Source organism: Lathamus discolor, chromosome Z (genome assembly GCF_037157495.1).
Source record: "Lathamus discolor isolate bLatDis1 chromosome Z, bLatDis1.hap1, whole genome shotgun sequence".
Lineage (NCBI taxonomy): Eukaryota > Metazoa > Chordata > Aves > Psittaciformes > Psittacidae > Lathamus > Lathamus discolor.
In genome coordinates this window covers 94676304-94698879 of record NC_088909.1, presented here as the reverse complement: position 1 = coordinate 94698879, position 22576 = coordinate 94676304, and the positions used below count along the sequence as shown (strand labels likewise).

The 22576-nt window shown below is 39.9% G+C and overlaps 1 protein-coding gene across 1 annotated transcript in view; it reads right to left on the bottom strand.

The window, feature by feature from the left end:
• Nucleotides 1-18971, bottom strand: part of HCN1 (hyperpolarization activated cyclic nucleotide gated potassium channel 1) — a 193097-nt gene extending 174126 nt beyond the window's left edge. Inside the window, exon 1 of the mRNA XM_065661692.1 lies at nucleotides 18482-18971. Coding sequence (XP_065517764.1) covers nucleotides 18482-18861 — 380 coding nt within the window. The 5' untranslated portion in view covers nucleotides 18862-18971. The remainder of the gene's footprint in view (nucleotides 1-18481) is intronic.
• Between the last annotated feature and the right edge of the window lie 3605 nt (nucleotides 18972-22576).

Sequence of the window (22576 nt, the reverse complement as noted above, 5' to 3'; positions counted from 1 at the left end):
CAAATTCGTTGCCGAGTGCTTCTGTGATTTTCAACCAGCAGCAATTTTTTTAAGAATTCAAATGTAGAATTTACTGTAACCTATCTGTGTGATCCCATTAATACAAATGCATTAAAATGACTTGTGAAGTGTCACTTCCTTACATTGGCCAGCTTTGCGCTAGCAAACAGGTTTCTTCTGCAGTCGTGTTGTCCTTCTGCACACAGATAACACTTTCCCCATTTGAATGTATTTAATTTCGCAAAGCTTTAGAAAGACAAAATGTTGGGGGGTTTTGTTTTGCTTTTAAAAATTAAACTATTCTCCTTAAATTTTTGATTTACATTCTTTAATCTCCTCTATTTCCAAGTCAACAGCTTTTAGATTATGCTAAATAACCACAAACAAGGAATCTTGCACACCTGAAACAGAGTACCTTTCATGCCTAACCCCTTTTCATTGTAAAGCACACACTACAGTAGAGTACTAACAGTATCTCCTACACTTCAAGTGCATAAATATTAGTAAGTAGAAGCCTGTGACTCTTACTCAGGTGAAAATTTCAGCTCTATTCACCCTATTTCAGCTCTGATTCAACTCTATTCAGAATATTTGCTATTCTTTTTTAATTTAAAACATATCAAGTTTAACAAACTTCCATTAACCTCACAGGTAATGAGCTGAAGCAGCAGAAAGACTTTCTCTACCTGCCTGAGACTGCTCAGTCATTGGTGAGGTAGAGGCTGATCTTCTGAAAACTCAGTTTCCCTGCCTGAATTATGAGCAATGCTGGACCTGGGAATCTTCACACTTAATAGTTTCATTCTTATTCACAATGAAATAGATTTTAAAAATAAAATAAGAGTGAGGTTTTCAGACCCCCAAAAATCTTCATTTGATTTCAGACTAATAGTGAAGTCTTTTACTTCAAGTTTAGTGATACATACTTAGAGATCCAACCTATGTGCCTTGTCCCTATCTTTTTACCAGTGACATAACTTCCTACCTCATAGCAAAAAAAAGGAATTCAAAGAGAGATTAGTAAAATTCAGCAATACTGTCTTCTTTTTGACATAGCCATAGAACATGCCTAAAAATTACAAACCTGGACATTTTCAAATACACTTCATGAGTTTCATCTGATAACTAAATACACTTAGGAGTGGAAATTTGCAGTCCGTTGCTCAGTTATGGTTCTATGCACAAGGCAGATGATTAGATAAATGCAGCCCTCAGGGGACTTGATCAGAGCCCAGTGAAGCCAATGAACAGCCATTTACTACTTTCAAAAGACTCTGGTTACAGCATTTGGTTAAGTTCAAAGCCTGAGTGCTTCAAAGGTTTGATTACTAGAAAAGAAGATCACAGTACTATCCACGAAAAGTGACTGTAACATTAATAAATTAACTTTTTTTTTTTTTTTTTTTTAATGGACTCGACATATTTAAGCAGTGGACATTTCATCAAAAGATTTTTAATTCTTGGTACACATGCAATAGCTTCTGTCTAAAGTTTTTATAATATTTCCTATGCATTACTAAATAAAGTCTCAGATTTCCAAGAAGCAAAGTTACAGGAGTAACTGTGCCCTCATTGCATATGGGAGAGGAAGAAGGAGAAGACAAAGATAAATTTATATATTACAGCAATATTATTTAACAATGAGTCTCTTTGGTTGTAGACAATAATCCCTTAACACAAGTGCATGATATTTGTAGTTTTTCCTCCGGAGAACCTTATTAAGCTACGGCAGAAAGAATCAAAGCCTGACTTCCACTTAACCTTGGGCAAGAACAGTGCACCACCGTCAGTAGAGCTCTGATACTGGCTTTATCACTCCTCCATCTTCACACGCTTCCTCCTTTTGTCATCCCTATTCCTCAGTGAAAAAGCAGTGTAGTGCTCCTGTCCAGATAGCTACCAGCTTGAAAAATGTGTTGATGAAGTGTCAGGACTCACAAATGAGTTTTCTCCTGGAAAATGCTGAATCTGTCTATGCTGACCTGTATGCTGATCAGAACAGATATATTTCAAATCATCAAGATTGCTTCTGCATCAACATGCATCACAGCGGAAGTAATCTGTCTCCCTCAGATTTACCCCTCCACATTCAAACTGTTAGACCACAGCCTCCCAGTATCAGCAACATTTTGTGTAGGGACTCCAACAGATTTGTTTCAGTTTCATGCTACCAACTCTTACACCAATTTCAAATTGCTACATACTGATTCTTTAAGTATCAGCAAGTTTATGTAGTGGATCACTGAATATACGCATTGACATTCTCAAATTAGAAATGACCACTTTACAGGCATGAGAAAAAGTCTGAAAGAGACAGATCTAAAAATATTTCAGCTGCAAAATAATCTCGTATCTCATGTTGGAACACTTGCATTAATTAAGAATTTTGTAGTGACAGTAACTTTAAGAGTGCCATTTAGAAACATGACATTTAGGATGCATCCATACGAAGTAAAAATTCAGAAGCTTAAATTGGAAGAAGCCTTCTGTAATTCTTCTCAACAAAGCATCGTGTAAGAAGGAAGGTAACCTAACCTACACCCCCTCGCAAAACCAAGAAAGCCAGACAGTATCACCTAATATTCTTCTTTAATAGATTTTTCTTTTTCAGACAATTTAATCTCTGAATTATCAGTGTAATTTTTAAAGTTTCTGCTGATGGGGAAAAGTCCATTTTCTCTACTCATCTTCAGAGAAGGAAATGATGAGGAAGAAACTGCTCAGTAGCTATTGACAGACTTCAGTCATGGAGTTTGGTAAGGAGACTGGCCTGTGACAAACAAATGAGGTGGGACAGTTTGGTTTTTTTTTAAGGTGAAAACCTCTGACAAAAAAAAAAAAAAACAACACCAAGACTAGGACCGTCAACTTGGTTCAGGCAAGACACTGAGATTTTTGGTATTTGACATATATACTACTAACAATATCATTCTGATAACAGGAAGTAAAACTGGCTTCATGTGTGTAACTGTACAAAGACACAGAATGTTCAGACAAGCAGCTTCAAACATGAATTTTTATTTACTAAAATTTCGTGTATCATTTCTTGAGAAACTTTATTGAAGTCAAGACTGGGCTTTATGTTTAAACTAAAAAAAAAAAAATAAGAGGTAGTCTTCAAAGTCATGAAGGGAAAAATCAGAGATGCGAAAAGTGTGGAAGAACTATAGATAGGTATGAAAAAAATTGATGGATTATACATGCAGACTTTGTACTCCTACATAATGAGTGAAAACAAATATACATGAGTGAATATTTATAGACCTCTTCTGACTCTACACAGATGTACATGATCCTAATGCAGAACAAGTAATGGAAACTGATCTTTGGTTCCAGAGCTTATGTTTCTTCAAATATAAAAATAAGTACTGAGATTTCAACCCTCTAAAATAAGTGGAAGTATTGTTTTAAGAATTAGTAAATTATTCCATTGTAATAGGTATCAATACTGTGTAAATAATTTGCTTCAAAAAGTAATCAAATCTAATTAAAATATTTATGTATTTAAGAAATTATATTAATTTGTGTGTGCTCTGAAAATAACATGAGAAGCTGAGGAACTGGTGTTCCAATCAAATCAAACTTATCATTGTCTTCACATTTCCTTATCCTTTGATGAAAAAGGATTAAAATGTATTTCAGATGCTTTTTACAAAAGCACAGGAAAATGTTCAAATGTAAAACAGAGCAACACGATAAGTAATTAGGGTCATGTCATGGCTATCGCCCTTTTGCAAAACAGCTCCATACAGTACCAACACCTAAAAAAATCCATTTGACTTTCCTCATCTATCTGCAGACAGCTGAGAAAAGGATTTCCCATGTCTCAGGAAAATCCATTATCCCCAAGGCATACTGTGTCTCCTGAAGTGTGGTACACTGCTCACGTGTTCTCTTTCCCTAAGCAAACATAAACTAGAGCAAGAACCAAAAGCTTCTTCCCAGGGAAAGCAACCACTTGACTGGAGAGGGGTTCTCACTTTTATGCTCCATTGAAGCAGAAATCTAAGAGATGGTGTTGTTATTGAAAGTATCCATGCCAGAAATGCTATGCAAATTAAAAGTACAGGTTCAGATCCTCTCCAGCATAAAAAGGGAAATCACATTGCACTTACAACATCTGGGCTGAATGGTTTTGATTCCTGAGCAGGCGCAGGAGACATTCAGGTACATGCTCAATTGTACACACTCAAAATTGCATTAGTATGATTATTGATTTGTTATCTTATTAACTGAATTCATCATATCAATTCATCTAAAATATTAACTAATTGAAAAAACAATGCACACAAGATATTTTAAGAAATGAAAGAAGTAATCTTCCACAAGTTTGTTTATACTTTTCCACATGTGTATTTATTACATATCCCTTTTTACAGGGTGAAGCTCTGCAAGTGGAAAGAAGCATGCTCAGCTAGGAAGTTCGGTGTTTAGTTTTACCATTATTGTTCAAAACATAATTTCATATTTCATACACTAAAACACCTGTCTCTACCAGAAATAAAATGCAGCTCTTGCAGATTTCTCCTTTCACCAGCCGCATTCAGAAATCCCCACTTTTTTCATTATTCAGCTTGCATCGAGACCTCTCTGCTAGCCATTTGTCTTTCACAGTACCTAAGCAGATGCAATGTAATTTTAACATCTCTTTAAACTTTCCCAATTTACATACTGCACATTCCAGTCTTAACATCCTTTTGACAGCATGACGCTCTGCCTGCATTGCCAAAACAAATCAGCTAATTACGCAGCTAGACAGAGCAGTGATCAGATAGACCTGATATTCACTGTTTAAAACAAAAAGGAACACCCAGAAAAGCAAACAAAGCAAACAAGAAAGAGAATACATGATGTTTAAGGATGTTCTAGTTACTGGCCTAAGTAACCATGATCTTGTTCCTTTTACCTCTGCTTCTCTCACCATCTTTTCACGGTATTTACCCAGTATCACTCCAGAAAGCTCCACACAAGTAGGCCTGAGTGAAACTCACTTACTGCTGCTGCTAACAGCTTAGCAAAGTGTGGATATGTGAAATACAAATGAAGTTTCTGAGATGTAAAATCTGTCTCTGGCATTTATGAACTTCCTCAGTGTAATGGCAAGTGACTGCTGAATGGCCCTTTTGTAATTTAATTCAATATAAGAAAAAAAAAGAATTTTCATTTTTTTGCCTTGGAATAGGGCTTTGGTTATTTTTAAAAACATGATCAAATGCCTTAAAAAAAAAAGCAAGAAAAAAAACCCACCAACAAAATATTCTATGTATATTTATTACATGTTTTTTATCTGCAAAACAGGAGATAATCTGCAATATTAGGCACTCCAAGAGATTGCCTTTACAAAGAGGCCTTTTCTCCTGCTAGTACACCTCTGCCAGAAGTAGTACTGCAGGTCATATCCATCCCTTGGCTGAATTTAAAAAACAAGGTTCCACTATATTTTGTTACAAACCATGTGTTGAAAGTATCTATTGAAGTATGGCAGATTATTGGCATAAAATACATTTGTTGATTATTTTGTTTTAATTTAGTCATGTGAAATGGTTGTTGAGTCACTGGAAGATATTTGTTAAGAATGCAAAGATTAATTTAAAATTTTATTCTATATTCATTGAGATGAAACCATCTAAAGCAGAGTTGGTAATGAAAATACGTTTATTAGATAAGGGGCTTTCTCCCCCAAAGTTGCCTTCATTTTTTTAAAAAAATTAAAAAAAAAAAAAAAAAAAAGAGATGAAGTCACTGTAAGCTTCAGAAAAACATGCCAGTTTTCAACTTGAAAAATAAAAGATTGGTAAAGATATTAAGATCTGAAAATTTATTCAGACTTAACCACAGGCTTTGTATATGCTTCACCTATAAATATTTATCAGAAAGAATATAAAAGGGAATTATTCAATAATCTACTTCTCTGCTCTACATTTTGGTAGAGTGTTTTGTTTTTTACAGTAGAATTTGAAGTCTCCTGGTACAAGAATTCTCCCATCTTCAAGCCTTTAACTGAAGTAGTCCATATTATCCACGACAGCATAGCCCTCACGCTGCTCCCGAGATCAGCCACAGTACAGGTTAAGGGCGACAGGGGAAAGTGTTTGCCTGCAAGTAAGGTTGCCTATAATCATAGCCACTGATAAGCTGCTCTAAAATAAGCTCTCAAAGAAACTTTGAGGATCTATGACCTCAACTATTAACGACAGCAAAAATACCAAGGAAGCTATTTACTCCCATACAGACAGATGACTGTTGCTTCGATACGGCAAAACAAAAAGAGCTTCCATTTACTGCGGTGAATAAAACACCAGATGTCCATCTTTATCTTCTATCCCTATTCACTCAAAATGAAGTTGTCTAAATATAATAAATAGGTTTCTGGCTTTCAGCAAATGAAAACATTTTACTTTGGAGATCTCAGAAGAGGTTTTAGCCACAAGCCAATATTCGTCAGAAAGACAAAATATAATTTAGCCAAATATTTATGTTTCATTTGTGGAGGACAGTGAGTTATGAGCTCATAAAGCATGTTTAAGCTAAAGATGTGTAATAATTAGAACAGCCAAACAGAACTTAATATTCATGGTTGGATAACAGCAAGAAACTGAGAGGTAAAATGATTAATAGAACTTTTCATCTTAATTTCAGAAAATATATTGATCTGTAAACTGCAAATCAAAATATATAACATGACAGAAATGGAACATGAAGTGTGTTCAAATTACTGTGATATGCCAGTTCTGCAAATGCACAGCATCAGTGGATGACATTTTTTAAAAATCAGTTTTACCATTTACGGCTAGAATTCTGAAAGATGTTCAGGCACAGAGTCCAGATGCTTACGAGTATGTAGGTCCCTAGCTCATTCTGAAATCCAAAGATAGACAGGCTCCTGACTTCCATCTTGGATCATCATCTAACATCCTATAAACTTGCACACTCTGTGCAGAGCACTGGGTAAAAATGACATTTTCAAAGCCGTTCCAGAAATTTAAAAGTTTGTGCTGAAAACATGAAATCAAGTTAAATATCATGTTCCTTTTGCTCATTTTGCTAGTGGCATAAAATCAGTATGTACAGTCAATGTTAAGGTGAGCTGCTACTCAATGACACTTCATGGAATTACAAGTCAGTAGTCCCAGCAGGAACATCTGCCACCATTTTACACAGATTCATAGTACCTGCACTCCTGGGCTATAAAACTAGCTCTCCTTCCCTGAAGCAAATCTGAACTCTTTCACGCTGTGAGGAACAAGTGTGGGAGTGGAAGTTCACTGCAGATCTCCCACCCCTTCCACAGAAAGACAAATTTGGTCCAGCTTGTGGAGAATGTAAAAGTTGACTACAGCTTAGAAATTATAGAAACAACCATAGGGACATCCAGCAGTGTTCACAGTCAGGGAAACGAGGGGGGTAGTGGAAGTTGCTGAACAATGCTGACATGTTGAACAGTACTGAAGGAGTATTCCTTGGACCTGTCTTGATAAGAATCACCTCTCGACAACAGAAAATTAGCATGCATGTGGATGACAGAGCACCACAAAACAGCAGACTACATGAAATTCTGCCTTTAGGAAACGAAAACAGAGGAGAGTTTAAACGGAAGCAAGAAATTTTAAACTCATAGCTAATATCTTTAACTAGCAAACTAAACCCAAAGGCATTTAACTGGCTCAGTCATGATTTATGTTGCATTTGGTTCACACAGAGCTAAGAAATATACATATGAAATAATGCAATTATTTATATGGTCCTGGATTTAATTCTTCTCAACATCAAAAACATTGTTTTTTAGACTTCTGCCGTTTCAGAGAGATCAGCCATCATGATAAATTCACTACTTCAGTAATGCACAATAAGAACACATACAAATCCTAGTCAACTTTTGAATAGCCAGCAGTGTATCGCTTCATTTAATATACTATCCCAAATTTTAAAAAACACCATTATGTTAGTAAACCATGTGCTTCAGATGTTTACCAAAAGAATGCATTAAATTAAAAGTCAATTTTGGTCATGCAGGCCCCTAAATTAGGTTACTTATCTCTCAGTTGTCCCATACATTCAATGTCTATAGCTCAATAAGCCATCAGATTTCAGACATTTTGATTTTGACCCTTTTTAAATACTTTGGTAGATGCCTGCCTTCTGGCAGTGCTTACTCTTGATACCACACTCCCTTACATTAAAGAACTATGCTTCTTATATGTTTAAGGTAATAGATGTACGCCACACTAGAATTCCCAAGCTGGTAATAAACGGGCTGAGGGGACAATTTCAGCAAAGTATCTAGTTACCCCATCTACAGTAACAGCATGTTCAATTTCATCATGTTAGCTTTTGCTAACTTTCAAACGAGAAATGTTAAGTTCCCTTTAGATGGACTTCACTACCTGAAAATCAGACAATAAAAAATGCTATAAATAAAAGACAGAAAAATCAGGATTCAGTATTTAGGGAGTAATCTAGATGAGAGTTTCCAGGAAAATGGACATGCAGCTCTGCAAAAGGCCATCTCTGAAGTATACTTGGTAAGCTGTGTAACAAGAAAGGTACCAGTAATGAACTGAAGCTTGGAATAGGAAATCTCTGCGCTACTACTGAGCTTATCTGGTGCTAAAGGCAAGGTGAACCACAGTGACAGGCAAGCTTGGCTATTACCTTCACTGAGAAATCAAGTGCAAAAAAGCCCTTACACAGGCATCACAAGAAACCTGTAGCCCAGCATGCATGCGGGGAGCCCAGAAGCTTGCAACTGTATACTCTGAGGCAGCAGTAATATGTTTTAGCAGGTGGTGTTACCTGCCACTGGTTTCATAGTAATTTCTCTACCAGACAGAAATCATTAAGTCCTCCTGGAATGAAAAAACATAAAAAAGTCACTCAGGAGCCTGATGGAAAGCCTTTCAGTAGTCATGCGCCAGCCTGACTGCATTCCAGAGGAGCATGACCTATATGATATTCAGGTCTTTACCAACACTAACTATTCTAGGATTCTATGATCCCCATGGTTTTGCAACTCTACATTTATTCCATCATCGAGGTAGAGTTGGACAGATCTTCATGTATGTTACAAAAGTTTTGCATATTTTCTGTAGTTTGACCTGGAGAAAGCTATAATAATCTACCATTAGCGTCCTATGGTATATTACCCTAAATTTACTGCAATCTGCAGATTTGCTTAACATGAGATCATAGCAGAACCTCACTGCTTATTGTTGCAGTCATGCCATAAAGAGGTGCTTCATGGAGGTTCTGGCAAATTACTGTAAGATACAACAGAACCAGCCAGGGAAACATCATTAGAATCTTAGGATGGTTTGGGTTGGAAAGGACCTTAAGATTATCAAGTTCCAACCCCCCTGCCATGGGCAGGGACACCTCACACTAAACCATGGCACCGAAGGTCCTGCCCAACCTTGAACACCCCCAGGGATGGAGCATTTACCACTTCTTTGGGCAGCCTGTTCCAGTGCCTCACCACCCTCACAGTAAAGAACTTCTTCCTTATATTCAACCTGAACTTCCCCTGTTTAACTCATTACCCCTTGTCCTATCACTACAGTCCCTAATTAAGTCCCTCCCCAGCATCCTTATAGGCCCCCTTCAGGTACTGGAAGGCTGCTATGAGGTCTCCTCACAGCCTTCTCATCTCCAGGCTGAACAGCCCCAACTTCCTCAGCCTGTCTTCATACGGGAGGTGCTCCAGCCCCCTGATCATCCTCATGGCCCTCCTCTGCACTTGTTCCAGCAGTTCCATGTCCTTTTTATGTTAAGGACACTTGAACTGCACACGCTACTCCAAGAAGGGTCTCATGAGAGCAGATTAGAGGGGCAAGATCACCACTTTCAACCTGCTGGTCATGCTTCTTTTGATGAAGCCCAGGATATGGTTGGTTTCTGGTCTGCAAGCACACCACTGCCGGCTCATGTTCAGTTTCTCACTGACCAGGAAGCCCAAGTACTTCTCTGTAGGACTGCTTTCAAATCCATTCTCCGCCCAGACTGTAGGTGTGCCTGGGATTGCCCTGACCCAGATGAAGGACCTTGCACTTGGCTTGGCTGAAGTTCATGAGGCTGGCACCTCTCAAGTGTGCCAGGGTCCTTCTGGATGGCAGACTGAGTTGGATGAAAAAGAGCAACATTACCTAAAAAAAAAATCAGCCCTGCATTCAAAACAATTTTTAGGTATATTGGTTTTTATGTATATTTATGTATATTACCTATTTTAACTACATCATTAAAACTCAATCAAATAAACCGAGGGGGGAAAAAAAATAAAAAGAAAAACAACTTACCTTTGATTATAAGCATAAGCCAACCTGTGCTTTTTCAGTTGAAAACAAAATATCTTGGTAAGAATTTTTAATAAATGACATATTTAGAGATAGAAAATTTATTAATATCAGCGGCCCACTAAATTCCAATCATGTCTCAAGTTATTAATTAAATAAAATGCCTCATTACATAAGATATCTACATAAACAACATAGAAGTTAATGAAGTAAGGTCAAAATCACATTCCTAGCTACACGGGAACTTCACGGGCATAAATAAAAAAGGGTCTGGGGTTTGGTTTGTGTTTTCTTAAATATGTAATGGAAGCAAACTTCATTTCTTTTATAATCACATAAACATTTCTGAACACAAGTATACCCCATACTTATTCCATCTGCACTGCAAACCAAGGCAATAAGATTACTGCAAAATATCACACAGCTTGCTTGAATCTGACTGTCATCAGATTAAAAGATATTAGCAGAGCTTTTACAGAAGCTAAATGACAATGTCCTTGAGGTAGTACTGACATTGACTCCAGCTGATACAGTTTTTGGTCATTAACATACCTTAGTATGTGTCTAGAACGAGCCCTCCAATAATTAGAACCGAATACACCATGATTTTTAAAATTAAATCATGCCTCTGGGAAAGAATCAGGGAATAGACAGCTAAAGGACTTTTAAGCAATTAACGAGTACTGTACTGTTAGGTTAAAAATTGAACATTGCAAAGTAGGTTAAAAGTTTCCTCTCTCAAAAATTTCATGTTGACATAGAAGACAGCTTTCAGGCATGCTGTTAGGTAAAAGCATAGGTGAGTATGGGTACTTCTTCTTTACAACTAAATGAAGTACATTTCTCTACTAATTTTCATATTATACCCTCTTTAAAAGGTATTTTGCCTTCTAGTACCTTCAAACCAAGCCTCTCAAAAGCAGCTGACATACAATGCAACTGATGGTAGATAGGTAGACAGAAATGCAGAGGTAAAGGTGGATACTTTTTAAATGACCTCTGATTTCATACATCTCTATTTCTGCTACCCCAGGCTGAACAATCAGAAACTGCCCTAAAATTTTAACGTGATTATATAACCATTAAAAAAGCCTGAACAACTTATCAAATGTTACGCAATTTTTATTTAGCTTTGTAGCCACCCAAACCCTCAAACCAAATCGTAAATCCAGACCTTTATTTACTAATCCATGATCTTACATAGTATTCCAGTTCACAGTTCCCTCCATATTCTCAAGTCTGAGAAACCTAGTATATAGAAAAACCTTTTACTGACTCAATAATACCATTACTTACTCTGATGAGCTAACAAAGTCACAGCACACATTCAGAAGTAGGCAGTCTTGCTAAAATAATCAATGGGAATAACAGAATCAGTTTTTTTTCCCCATGGGTCCAAGCATGACGATCTTATGAGATCTAAATTTTGTTAAGTATACACGGAGATAACATTAATCTAATACTTTTTTCTCACTGCAATCGAAAGAAATAGTCAGATAACTGAAAAGGAAGTCTCATGATATTGAGCATCCCAGATTAAAGTTTAAAGACTCACACGTTAGGCGAGTTCTTTAACTTCCCAAAAATATAATCTTCTAGATTACTCACAGGAATTCTGTAACATTTCATTTTGATTTTTGGTTGGTTGGGTTTTTTTAATCATATCTCAGAATCAAGATGAACATACTTGCCTTTATTTGCTGTGAAGTAGGTGAATATTCTAATTTTTTTTAGAATCTTGCATTGAAAAAAAAAAAAAAAGGTATTCCTCTGGTATTCCTTCATAGGTGCTGCTAGAAATCTTCCAAACATGCCAAATCAAATTAAAAGTATCTCAGAGAACCGAGGAATTATTTGTTATGTTTACTGAGCTCTTTCTCTGCTGTAAACTTTATTCTATGTTCAAGTCTGTAACAACTTCGGAAGTGTGGAATAAAATGAAATGAATGGACAATTATTCCAGGACTAATGAAACTTGGGAAATGTTCATATGTGAGCTGAAACTATGCAATAGTATTCTACATTATCTGGAGATGGAAGAATGACTTATCAATAACATGAACTGCTTTCCTAGAACAAAGGCATAATCCTTCCTACATCCTTTAGAGGTCCAGAAGGTGAGTGGCTGCTGTACCAACCTCAGGTGGACTCAGTTAGATTGCTTTTGTGTTTTTTGAAGAAAGTCTTGAAAGGGACAAGATGACATGGCCCTCATACGCCTGAAAGCACAACATACACTTCTACCTACCCATTTTCACTCATGTGTACTTACAGCTGGTACAAAGAGAAATGCCACTAGCAAGATTTAGTGAACTAGATTTCGTAACAAATGAATCAGTGACAGCCAACATGAGACCATTATTCAATATTAAAAATAATTAAAAACTGAAGATGAAAAACAACCTAATGCATTTCTAGACCATATTCCACATGAAAGCATTTCCAATAGAGTATTTTGTTGCCATTTTTTTTTTTTTTTTTTTTGGTTCTGCTTCCTGAAAGTCTAATTGAAGTATTTGTTGCTACAATTTCACACAATTACCTCTATGTAATTTCTTTCCCCTTTGTAAAATCCATTTATGCATTTGAGGACTTATCATATTTCTCTTTAGGCTACCTTTGTGGGAGCTGCATTTTACCTGGGGAACTATTATAAAGCTTAACACATAACATACTGTCAGGAAGAATTTTCAGACATTATGAATGCATTAATACTAGAATTTTATCTTTTTATCCTTTGGGGCATTTACAGAAGTAAAGTGCAAAAAATTGTCAGAATGCTAGAAATAAAAAGCCAAGCACTACTAATCATCTTTTTAATACTAAATGTTCCTTTGTGTTTCATCATATACAAAGAGTGAATGTTCAAGTAATAGAAATAGTTTAATTGTACAAAGTTTATCTTCAACAGAAACAAAAAATTATGTTCACCACAACAATATCAGAAAATGATACATGAAAGATAGCCCTAGCTAAAACTGGATTTCAGTCATAAAAACATAATTTAAAAAAATGGTTTGTGCAAGGAATGTATAATTATAAATCCCTGATTATCAGTTTATTAGCAAATAATTCAGAAGTCTCAATACTGTAAGAGAACATCGTGACAGATCCTGAGCAACAAGCCCGAGGTGACCCTAAACATCGCATGATTTTGCAGCTGACTACCCTAAGAATCCAAAATTACAGACATTTCATACTCCTACACTACCAGTGACATAATGTGTACATTAAAGCCCATACTAATTTGTATCTGATTTACTTAATAAAACCAATGTGATTTATATACTTAATTTTGCATACATATATCTGTATCAATTACATGTACATATGATACAACACATCTTTTCTTCATTGCACGCAGCATTATCTTCCAACTCTACTGCTCTGTATAAACCTAAGTATGTAACAGCTCACAAAACGATAAATCTCATTAGCTTCAACGGAGACATTACAGACATGTGACAAAAGAGAAGGACAAAGTGCTTACCCTAAGCTTCTTAAAATACAAATGGTAGGTATAACACGTAGAGTGAAGACCAGTCCCCAAGAAGAACAGATTTTAAACCAATGCACGCACAAATTTTATAAATATCTATGTGAGCTGTGCATACAACACACACAGTCTATCCCGTTAGGGTGACAGCTGGTGGTCATATGCAGGTTCAAAAGACAGGTACAAATTAAAAAGGAAAATTTTGCATAAGGTTTATATAAGTTCAAAGTGGAGAGAAGTATAATCAAAAACATAAAGCACAATAATATGTTGCAATTATGACTTGCAGTTTGGCACATACTTAATTGAAAAATCAAGCTGCGTGTTTGCATGACAACATGGATGGGTTGCATAAAACTGCAGAAAATAACAGAACGTTTTAAATAGCAACAGACACAAAAATATTCTTCTGTAAGTATCTAGATGTACGCATACAAATATAATTGTGTCTTTCACCCTGATTAAAACCTAGCATTAAATTTATTTACAAGGTAGCATCGATAAAGCTTTCTATGATTTGTAAAGATTTCTATGATAAACCTTACACTCTTACATGATAGCCCTCAAATGTGTATGCAAAAAGCTTTTGAAACAAGAATGCCACACATTAAAAAACACCGGCATACCTTTACTACTCACTATGCTCTAAAATTTTCTGTTCCAAGTTTCAGAATTAACCCTGCTTTTACTTTTCTGTTATTGTTAAAATAAGGTTTTGTGCTACTTGAATAGATGAGAAGTTACCCCATAGAGAGTCTCTCCACACAAAACGTCAATAGTTTGTTGCTATTGCTGCAATATCGTTCATACTTTGTATGCATCTTCACAGGAAAAAGACCTTCAGCAACTGCCTGCACTGCTCTTCCTTATCCGCTACCCTGCCAGACAACTCCATATCACAGTCTTACTTCACTTCATCTTGATGCCAATTCAAATTTTTGTCCCCACTTTCAGTCAAAGGCTTTTCTGAAACATCAAACTGAGAGCTGTAACCATCAAAAGTGCAAAGGCTACAGTTACTTAGACATGTATTATTCCCACACAGTCTCTCTCACACACTGCTATTTCTGGTCAAAAGATGCCTCTTCTGTGTGACTCTGGAGGTAGTAACTCTGTTTTCTTTTTAGACTGCTGACTACAGATGCCCTAGGTGATGCGGTAATAAACCCAAGATTTCTGTGACAGCACGAGTTTCTCTGTGTACCCACAGACAGGGAGGGATGGAGATGTACAGGGCCGGACCAACAGCCCAGGCACATACAAGCAAGCCCTCTGAGCATTGAAGAAAACTGACGTGCAAAAGGACACTGAGTAATTAATCATCTCAAAAATCAGCCACATTCATTTCCACTAATACCAGAAGGATATTACATATAAAAGTCACCCAAAGCCTGTGTCCACCACAACTCTCCTGTGAAATACAGCATCAGAGCCATGTGCAGTTGCTCCCATCTCCCACTAGCTTTGTGCTGCTCTCACGAGGCAGCTGCAAGGCCACGGGCTGGGTGGGTGATGCTCTCCCACAGGCTCGTTCTTCCACACGTGAGCAGGGATGGCCGCAGGCACTCAGTATCTCACAGAAAGCATGCAGGACTTCAATAAACTCTAACCAAAACACTGACGATAAATTCACTTTTGTGAGTCATGCAATTACACGGAATTGTTGTCCAAGTTTAGAGACGCAGTAATCAAGGATGCAAAGAGATAAACAGAGGCCTTATGCTGGGTTTGATGTGCATTAGGTGCTCGGTTTACATAACAGCTTCCAAATTAGACATTAACCTCAGAAGACTGGGAAAAGACAACCAGGAACAAAATGGTCCCCTTGTGGAAAAATTATGTAATACTCATTGAATTTAATTCTCCAAGGGTGTATCTGCCTGATGAAGAGCAAATTCTTCCCTGAAACACAGGCAGGACAGAGAGGCATAAAACTAGAGACCGAGCCCCGCATGGAAGTGAGTAACCGATTCACAAAGCACTGAGTTTACAGACACAGCCTTCACATGCTGTTCATACTGAAAAAGGGGGGGGGGGGGCAGGAGGGCACAAGGATGCTGCCTGCCCCCTGAAACAACACAGCAAAATATTGTTTAGTGTAGATAAACATACAAAGTTTTATTCAAATCCTGAGAATGAGGTCAAGAAATATTACCGAAGTATCTCAGCAAATGCACACTAGAATCCCGAACTAGAAAAACAGAAATAAATCAGCGTCCACAGGAGCCTATACCAGAATTTTCCCATGTCTTATGTGGTTAACCCAATATTCTCCTACCTACACCTCTATTCAAAATTTACTGTGATGTCCATTTTCATATGTGCCAGAAATACCCTAGTAATACCTGCATTTACAAACTTACTCTAAATCTTTCCACTTGGAAATTGTAAAATACTCAGCCTTTTACCTTTTTCTTGTTAATTTGATAGAAAATTTAGCTCCTTCTCTTGGTGATAATCAACACTAAAACAGTGAAATTTGATTACCCCTGTCTTTTTGGATGCTTTAAGGCTTGCCTACATGCAAGCATTATATTGTTAAAAAATCACATGCAAAAATAAACAAAAACTCCATTCTTACACACGCGTTTATTCTGGGACAGAGACACTGTTAGGAAGCACTCGTTAGCATCACTGCAATTCTTATATAGGAAAATAAATAGACTATCTACTACAACTTCTTCATCCACTTCTATAAACACTGCCACCCAAAAAAGGTAGTACCATTATATAGTTATTTCAGGAGAAACAACACAACCATCTTATACCTCTCACCAAAACACTACTAATGGCTAAAACATAGGGTCCAGATCTGGCCATGTCATCCCAAGACTAATGAAATACTATGATCTTTATTTCAAAAACAAACACCTCCTTATAAAAAAATAAAAACATAATTAAACCCCCAGAAAAATACAGTTAATTTAAGAATATGCGAACAACAGGCCTGAAAAGGATACAGTGTCATTAACTCCTACTGAAAAAAAAGAAGTAAATATACTACAATCGCTAAACCTTCCCATATTAAGAATGAATGAGGGCAGAATTAGAAAATATTTCTGTAATGAAACAGAACTAACATACTTATCACCTACTTCACATATCAGCTTGAAAAGTTACATGATGCACAACAGGATGCAAAAAATCCTATTGCCCAAAATATCGTAGGGTTGTGCACCTTGCTCTTAAACCAAGCTTACAACAAAACAAGGGAATTTACTCGCAAGAATAATCTCATTCATTTTAGTGGCATCCTCACATGAATAAAGTTACTCATGCACACACATGGGTAAGTAAGAGGCTATCAGATCCCACCTAATCCCCTACACATGCTACCACAGCACCAGATGTGACCTGCTACATCCCTCTCCGGCTGGCAGAAAGGGAGTGGGTGGACTCTTGGCTCTTTCCCCCCTTAATGCACCTGCTAGTGCAGCTGAGCTGGCATGCAAGGAGGGGAAAGGTACTCCAGGAAAAGAACAAGTGCAGCTTATTGCCTCCAGGGAGCCAGGAAAAAAGCAGGGATTTGAAGTGTGATTTCAAGTCATAACCCAGTGCTGCCCTGGTCCTCCGCTCTTATGGCTATACTGCTCTCAGGCTTGACAGCAAGGTGCCAGCACAGCTCTCTGACTAACATCCTACTCTGAGCAGTCCTGCAGAAACTTGGACTTTTAAAGTATTTTCTCCTGTTCCCATTGGAAGCATGTTCTATTTAACCTACTTTCTCTTAGATGATCTATGTAACGATTGAACGTTCTGGATTTTCCTTTTTTAAACATGGTATCCAGTGCAACTCACTTTCTGCACAGACGCAGGCTGTTCAATTCGAGCCATTGATTAAATATGCTTAACGACACTGATAGTTCTTCAGAAAATATCGTCAAGAGTGTTACATTTACAAAGGCATACAGCCAGCTGGCACAGAGAATGCAATGAAATAATCTTTCACTTAAAATGTAATTTTAAAGGGAACTATCTCCTCCTGGGAATTTATTTGCACTGCTTTTTGCACGAATAATGAATATTCCAATTTTGCGTACATTCAACTTATTGTGAAAGCAAAGCTAATTCCGAACCACATTTATGCGTTCACCCATGAAAACATGGGTTTCCATACAGCCTTAGCTCGGATAAAGTTGTTTTGCTGCAACTCTGCCCGAGACACGCTTCCTTCATGCGACACCTGGAACAAGCGTTTACACCGGGTGCTCAGGAAGGAGCCGGCGTGCGCCCAGCCAGGACCGCGGGATTTTGGTCATTGTGCCGTCGCTTCGTGCCAGCTATCCCACCGCAGCCTACGGCAGGGCCAGCCCGGGACCGCCCCACATCGCTGGCCGGGCGCTCCCGGCAGGGCCCGTACGGGTGCAGCACGCTGGAGAGCGCACGGGCCTGGACGAGCCCCGTGGCGGGGAACGGACAGGGAGGAGGGTCCCGGCCAGCTTCCAGCCCTTGCCCCGCCGCCCGGGTCGGTGACGCGGAGCGCGGAGGCAAAGTTCTGGACACCAAACGGAACAGCGAGGCTGGCCACGGGCAGGGAGAAAGGGAACTAGGGAGGGCAGGGACGATGCGCGGGGAAGCCGCTCATCTCCGCGGGGCGCCCCCACCCCCGGGACGGAACGCGCCGAAGTTCGCGCCTGGCGCGGTGCGGGGCGCAGGGCGCACCGCCCTGCCTCCTGCAGCGGGGCCACACCGCTCTCACCTGAAGTCGCTGTAGGGGTGGATGATCCAGAACCCCGCAGTTTTAACCCTTTCCTGCTCCTTCTCCACCGCCTTCTGGCTGCCAAACATGCGGAGGGAGAATTTGTTGACCCCCGGCTGCAGCATGGAGGTGAACTGCCGCTGCATAAAGCCGTACTGCCGCCGGGGTCCCTCGGCATCCTCGAAGCCTACCACGGGCTCCTCGCCCCCGCCGCCGTCCACTTTGAAGCACACCGAGTTGCCATGCTCCTTCACGCCGCTGCCCCCGCCGCCGGGGCTGCTCTGGGCTTTCTCCGCCGGGGCCCCCGGCTTGGAGGGGAAGGAGTTAGCGCTGCCATCGTCCCGGCTACCGGCTGACGAGCTGCGCTTGCCTGCCTCCATGCTGTGGGGAGAGCGGGCGCGCCCCAGCCCCGCGAAAGCACGGGGATGCCTCGCCGCCGCCGCTGCCCTTCAGCGACTGTACTGTGCTGTGCAGTGCAGTGCCGCGCCGCACCGTGCCGTGCCGTGGTGTAGCGTGGTGTGGTGTGGTGCGCCTGGTTGGATTGGGCTGGGCTGTGATGAGCTGGGCTGGGCTATGGTGGGCTGGGCTGGGCCGGGCAGGGCTGAGCGCCGCGCCGCCCAGCATGGCCAGCGCCGCCGCCTCTGAGCCGCGCTCCGCGCAGGGCGCGCCGCTTCCCCTCACCCGCCCCCTGCCGGCGGCCGCGCAGCGCCACGCCGCCCGCCTGACATTGAGCGCCCCGGAGTCCTTGAGGGGCTGAGGTGTCCGGGCCGAGGAGGGGAGCCGGGCCCTGCCCGGGCGTCCGACCGCCACAGGGGCGGGTGTCCAGCGGGACCGCCTGGGGTAGGGAGGGAAAGAGAAGTGGGACCTGGCCGTGCTCTGCCAGCATGGAGCGGAGCGGGCTCGTGTTTCACCTCGGTCAAGGCGTGTGGCGGCCCAGGGCTGGAAGCAGCTGCTGGGAGCGAAGCTGCGGGGAGGTCCCGCTGCTCGCCTGCCTCTTGGAAGCCTGTTTGGTGCCTGTCAGGGAGGAGAGTGACTGAAAGAGAGCAAGAGATGGATCTGAGTGATGCACCAGAGGTAGCAGAGGCATGTGGGGTTCGTGCTTCTGAGAACGAAGTCAGAACCTGCGCTTTGAGAAGATCGAGAAGGGGGTGTGAGTGAGGAGGGAAGGCCATGTTTTGAGTGACACCCGTTTTCACACACAAAACGGTTTGCTCGGGTTCGGCAGCATCTTGCTACCTCTGAGTGGCTGTTCCCTGTGCTGGTAAGTGCAGGACTGAGAGCAGGGTCAGTGCTGCCATCGCACTGAAGTGTAAAGTGGCCAGTGTGCCCATGGAACCCAGCTTTCCACCTTTGCCAAGAGGTGATGAGGTTTGTGTGTAAACAGGGATCTAGAGCCTGCAGCAGCTGACATGGAAGCATGTCAGTTATAGTTAAAAAGCCTCCAGGAGATGGAGAGGCGGCTGTTGGACAAAAACAGGGCGGGAGGTATTTCCAGTTCCCAATACTCTTTAAGTACACGCAAAGGAAATTGGCTTGGGTATCTACACACACATTATCCAAATAACTGTATAGTACCTGGGGAGTTGTTGGGTGAGGTAGCATGTGAGAGAGCAGTTCTGCCCGTGGTGAGCAGCTGTTTACAAGCTGTGCGCAAGGAGGAGGGCCTTGGTCTCTGCTCTGAAAACTGAAAGATGCTGCTATTTATCCTAAAAGGAGGTGAGTTTGTTTGGATTACAGAATGATGGGGAATCAGTATCTGCAGATGACAGCACAGTAGCTGTATCATTACGCATACCTGCAAAAGCATAACAGTATGTATATTACAGCACATATGCATAGGTTCTGGTATGCCATTTGGTTTGACATAGGTTTGTTTTCCACACGTTCTCAACACACTTTTCATTCTGCACTTTAAAAGTATAGTAAGAAAGAATTAGTAAAGTCTCCGAAGCTTGGCATCAGTATTTCCAGTGATATTTGTTACTTGTTACCCACATCATCCTTTACATAACAGATGCTTAAAACAAACTCTGACAGAGGAACACATGTGCAAAGCGGCACACCACAATTTGCACAGTGCAAATCAGGTGAGCTGGGGAACTGTATTTCAAAGCTGGATCTGAGGCCTTTTCTCTGCAGTTCCAGCTCTAACTGAATATTTATTCCTTGTGCCCTTAAACTCACCAGGTTTGGACGATGTTACTATATTAAGTGTGGAAGGTGTTAACGTTAACATGATGTTAGTGTGGAAGAAGATGGCAAGTATAGATGCACCAGCCTTGATAGCTGGAGGCTGGGCAGTGACAAGGAATATGCTCACAGTGTGACTGGTGGGGGGCTAACATATATAAAGCTTCTCCCATCTGCAGTGATACTTTTCTGTATGATATTATCCTAAAGCAGTGAGGAGTGTGTGCACAGCTGCTAACAGCTCATGCACAGCTGCTGATTGACAAAACCTTCTTACTAGTTTATCCCCAGATGATGTCCGCCTCCTTCCCTCATCCAGTGTCTGTCACCAAATGATGATTAAAAACTAAGAAATTATTTCTGGTTTGCTGCTTTTTGAAAGAATTAGCTCACATCATATTTGACAGAAACCCATAAAAGCAAGGGATGAAAAGGCTAAGTAATGCTGTGCTGTTCTATGTACTCACACAGTTTACCGCATTGGTGTCAGTGGAAATGACACCTTTCACACATCAGTTGTATACTTTACAGCCTTACCCTTCCTCTTTGAGAACAAGCAATCTTCCTACCTCTTCTGCTCTTATTTCAGAGGGTTTTGCATGCAGCCCTTGATCTGGATGGTCTCTCCCATGATAAGGTAAACAGCACTAGTTTTATTCAGGAGAAAATTGGCTTGTAATGGAGTAAATCAGAACAGTAAAATGGAGACTTTTAGAGCAGATTCTGATGTACATTCCTTTAACTGGAAAAGTGGTGAGCATTGAATTAATGGTGATGTTCTTCATTTCTAGATGATGAAAATTGTGCACAGCAAGAACATCCAATTTCTTATTTTATGAAACTTACTTCAGCCTGTATTTAATGTCATACTTGTCCGTGGTTAGCTGTCCTTACATAGTATGCACTACAGGCCTACCAGAATGACTGTCCTTGCCTAGATTCCCCCTCTTTGTCCACTAAAAGAATCTGGAAATATTCTGTTTCAGTTGATGGCATTACATCAATCTAAAAGGTGTTTATTACATCAAAAAGTCATACGATTTAAGAAAACTCGATAATGAGAGAAAAGAACATGCATTATATGTAACACATCTGCATGCTTCTCAAAACAGCATATGTATAAATTGCACAGATTAAAGTGTTTGTAAAATTGTTATTTTGATACTTTGTGCTTACTGTTATCAAAGATTAGATTTTTATAATTTTTATTCTACCTAGAAGAAATGTATACTTACTTCTGCATGTCCAACTGCTATTTGTCTTAAGTATCTGCATGGGCTGAATAGCTTTAATGTCTCAGCATTTTGCAATTCCGAGATTGTAAGGATGAGAGAGAATTTTTGTAACCTACTTTTATGTAAGAGAATAGATTCTTCTTCAAAATAACTTACGTTGTTTACAGCCAGGAAATTGACCTCTTCTGAAGCCCAAGCCAACATGCTAGTTTAGATGAGAGAAAGCTTGTTTCACAGAGAAGTAATGGGGCATCAGGTGTGTGAATTGTTGTGAAGACTGCACGAGAGCTACATGTGGTAGAAAGGTCACACACTCACTTTATCTAAAGGTACAGCTTGTTTTCTGTCACGTTTGATTTTGTGACTATGTCAAGAGAGACACTGAAAAAAAAAGTAGAATAGATAAATTTCTAAGAAATCCCTGTTAGCAGAACAAGGAAAAAATATGGATCACTACTAAAAATTTATTAAGCCCTTTTAGTTGTTTGTATTGAAATATTTGGATTACTTACTGGACTCCATCAGACTATTATAACATCATTAATTCCAGCGTTTTATATTACTGTATAACAGTAATACAAATGTATACCTCAAAATTAATCTCCTTCTCTTCTGCCAAACAATACATTGTTTATGCCTATGGAAAACACAGTCCCACTTCTCTTATTTT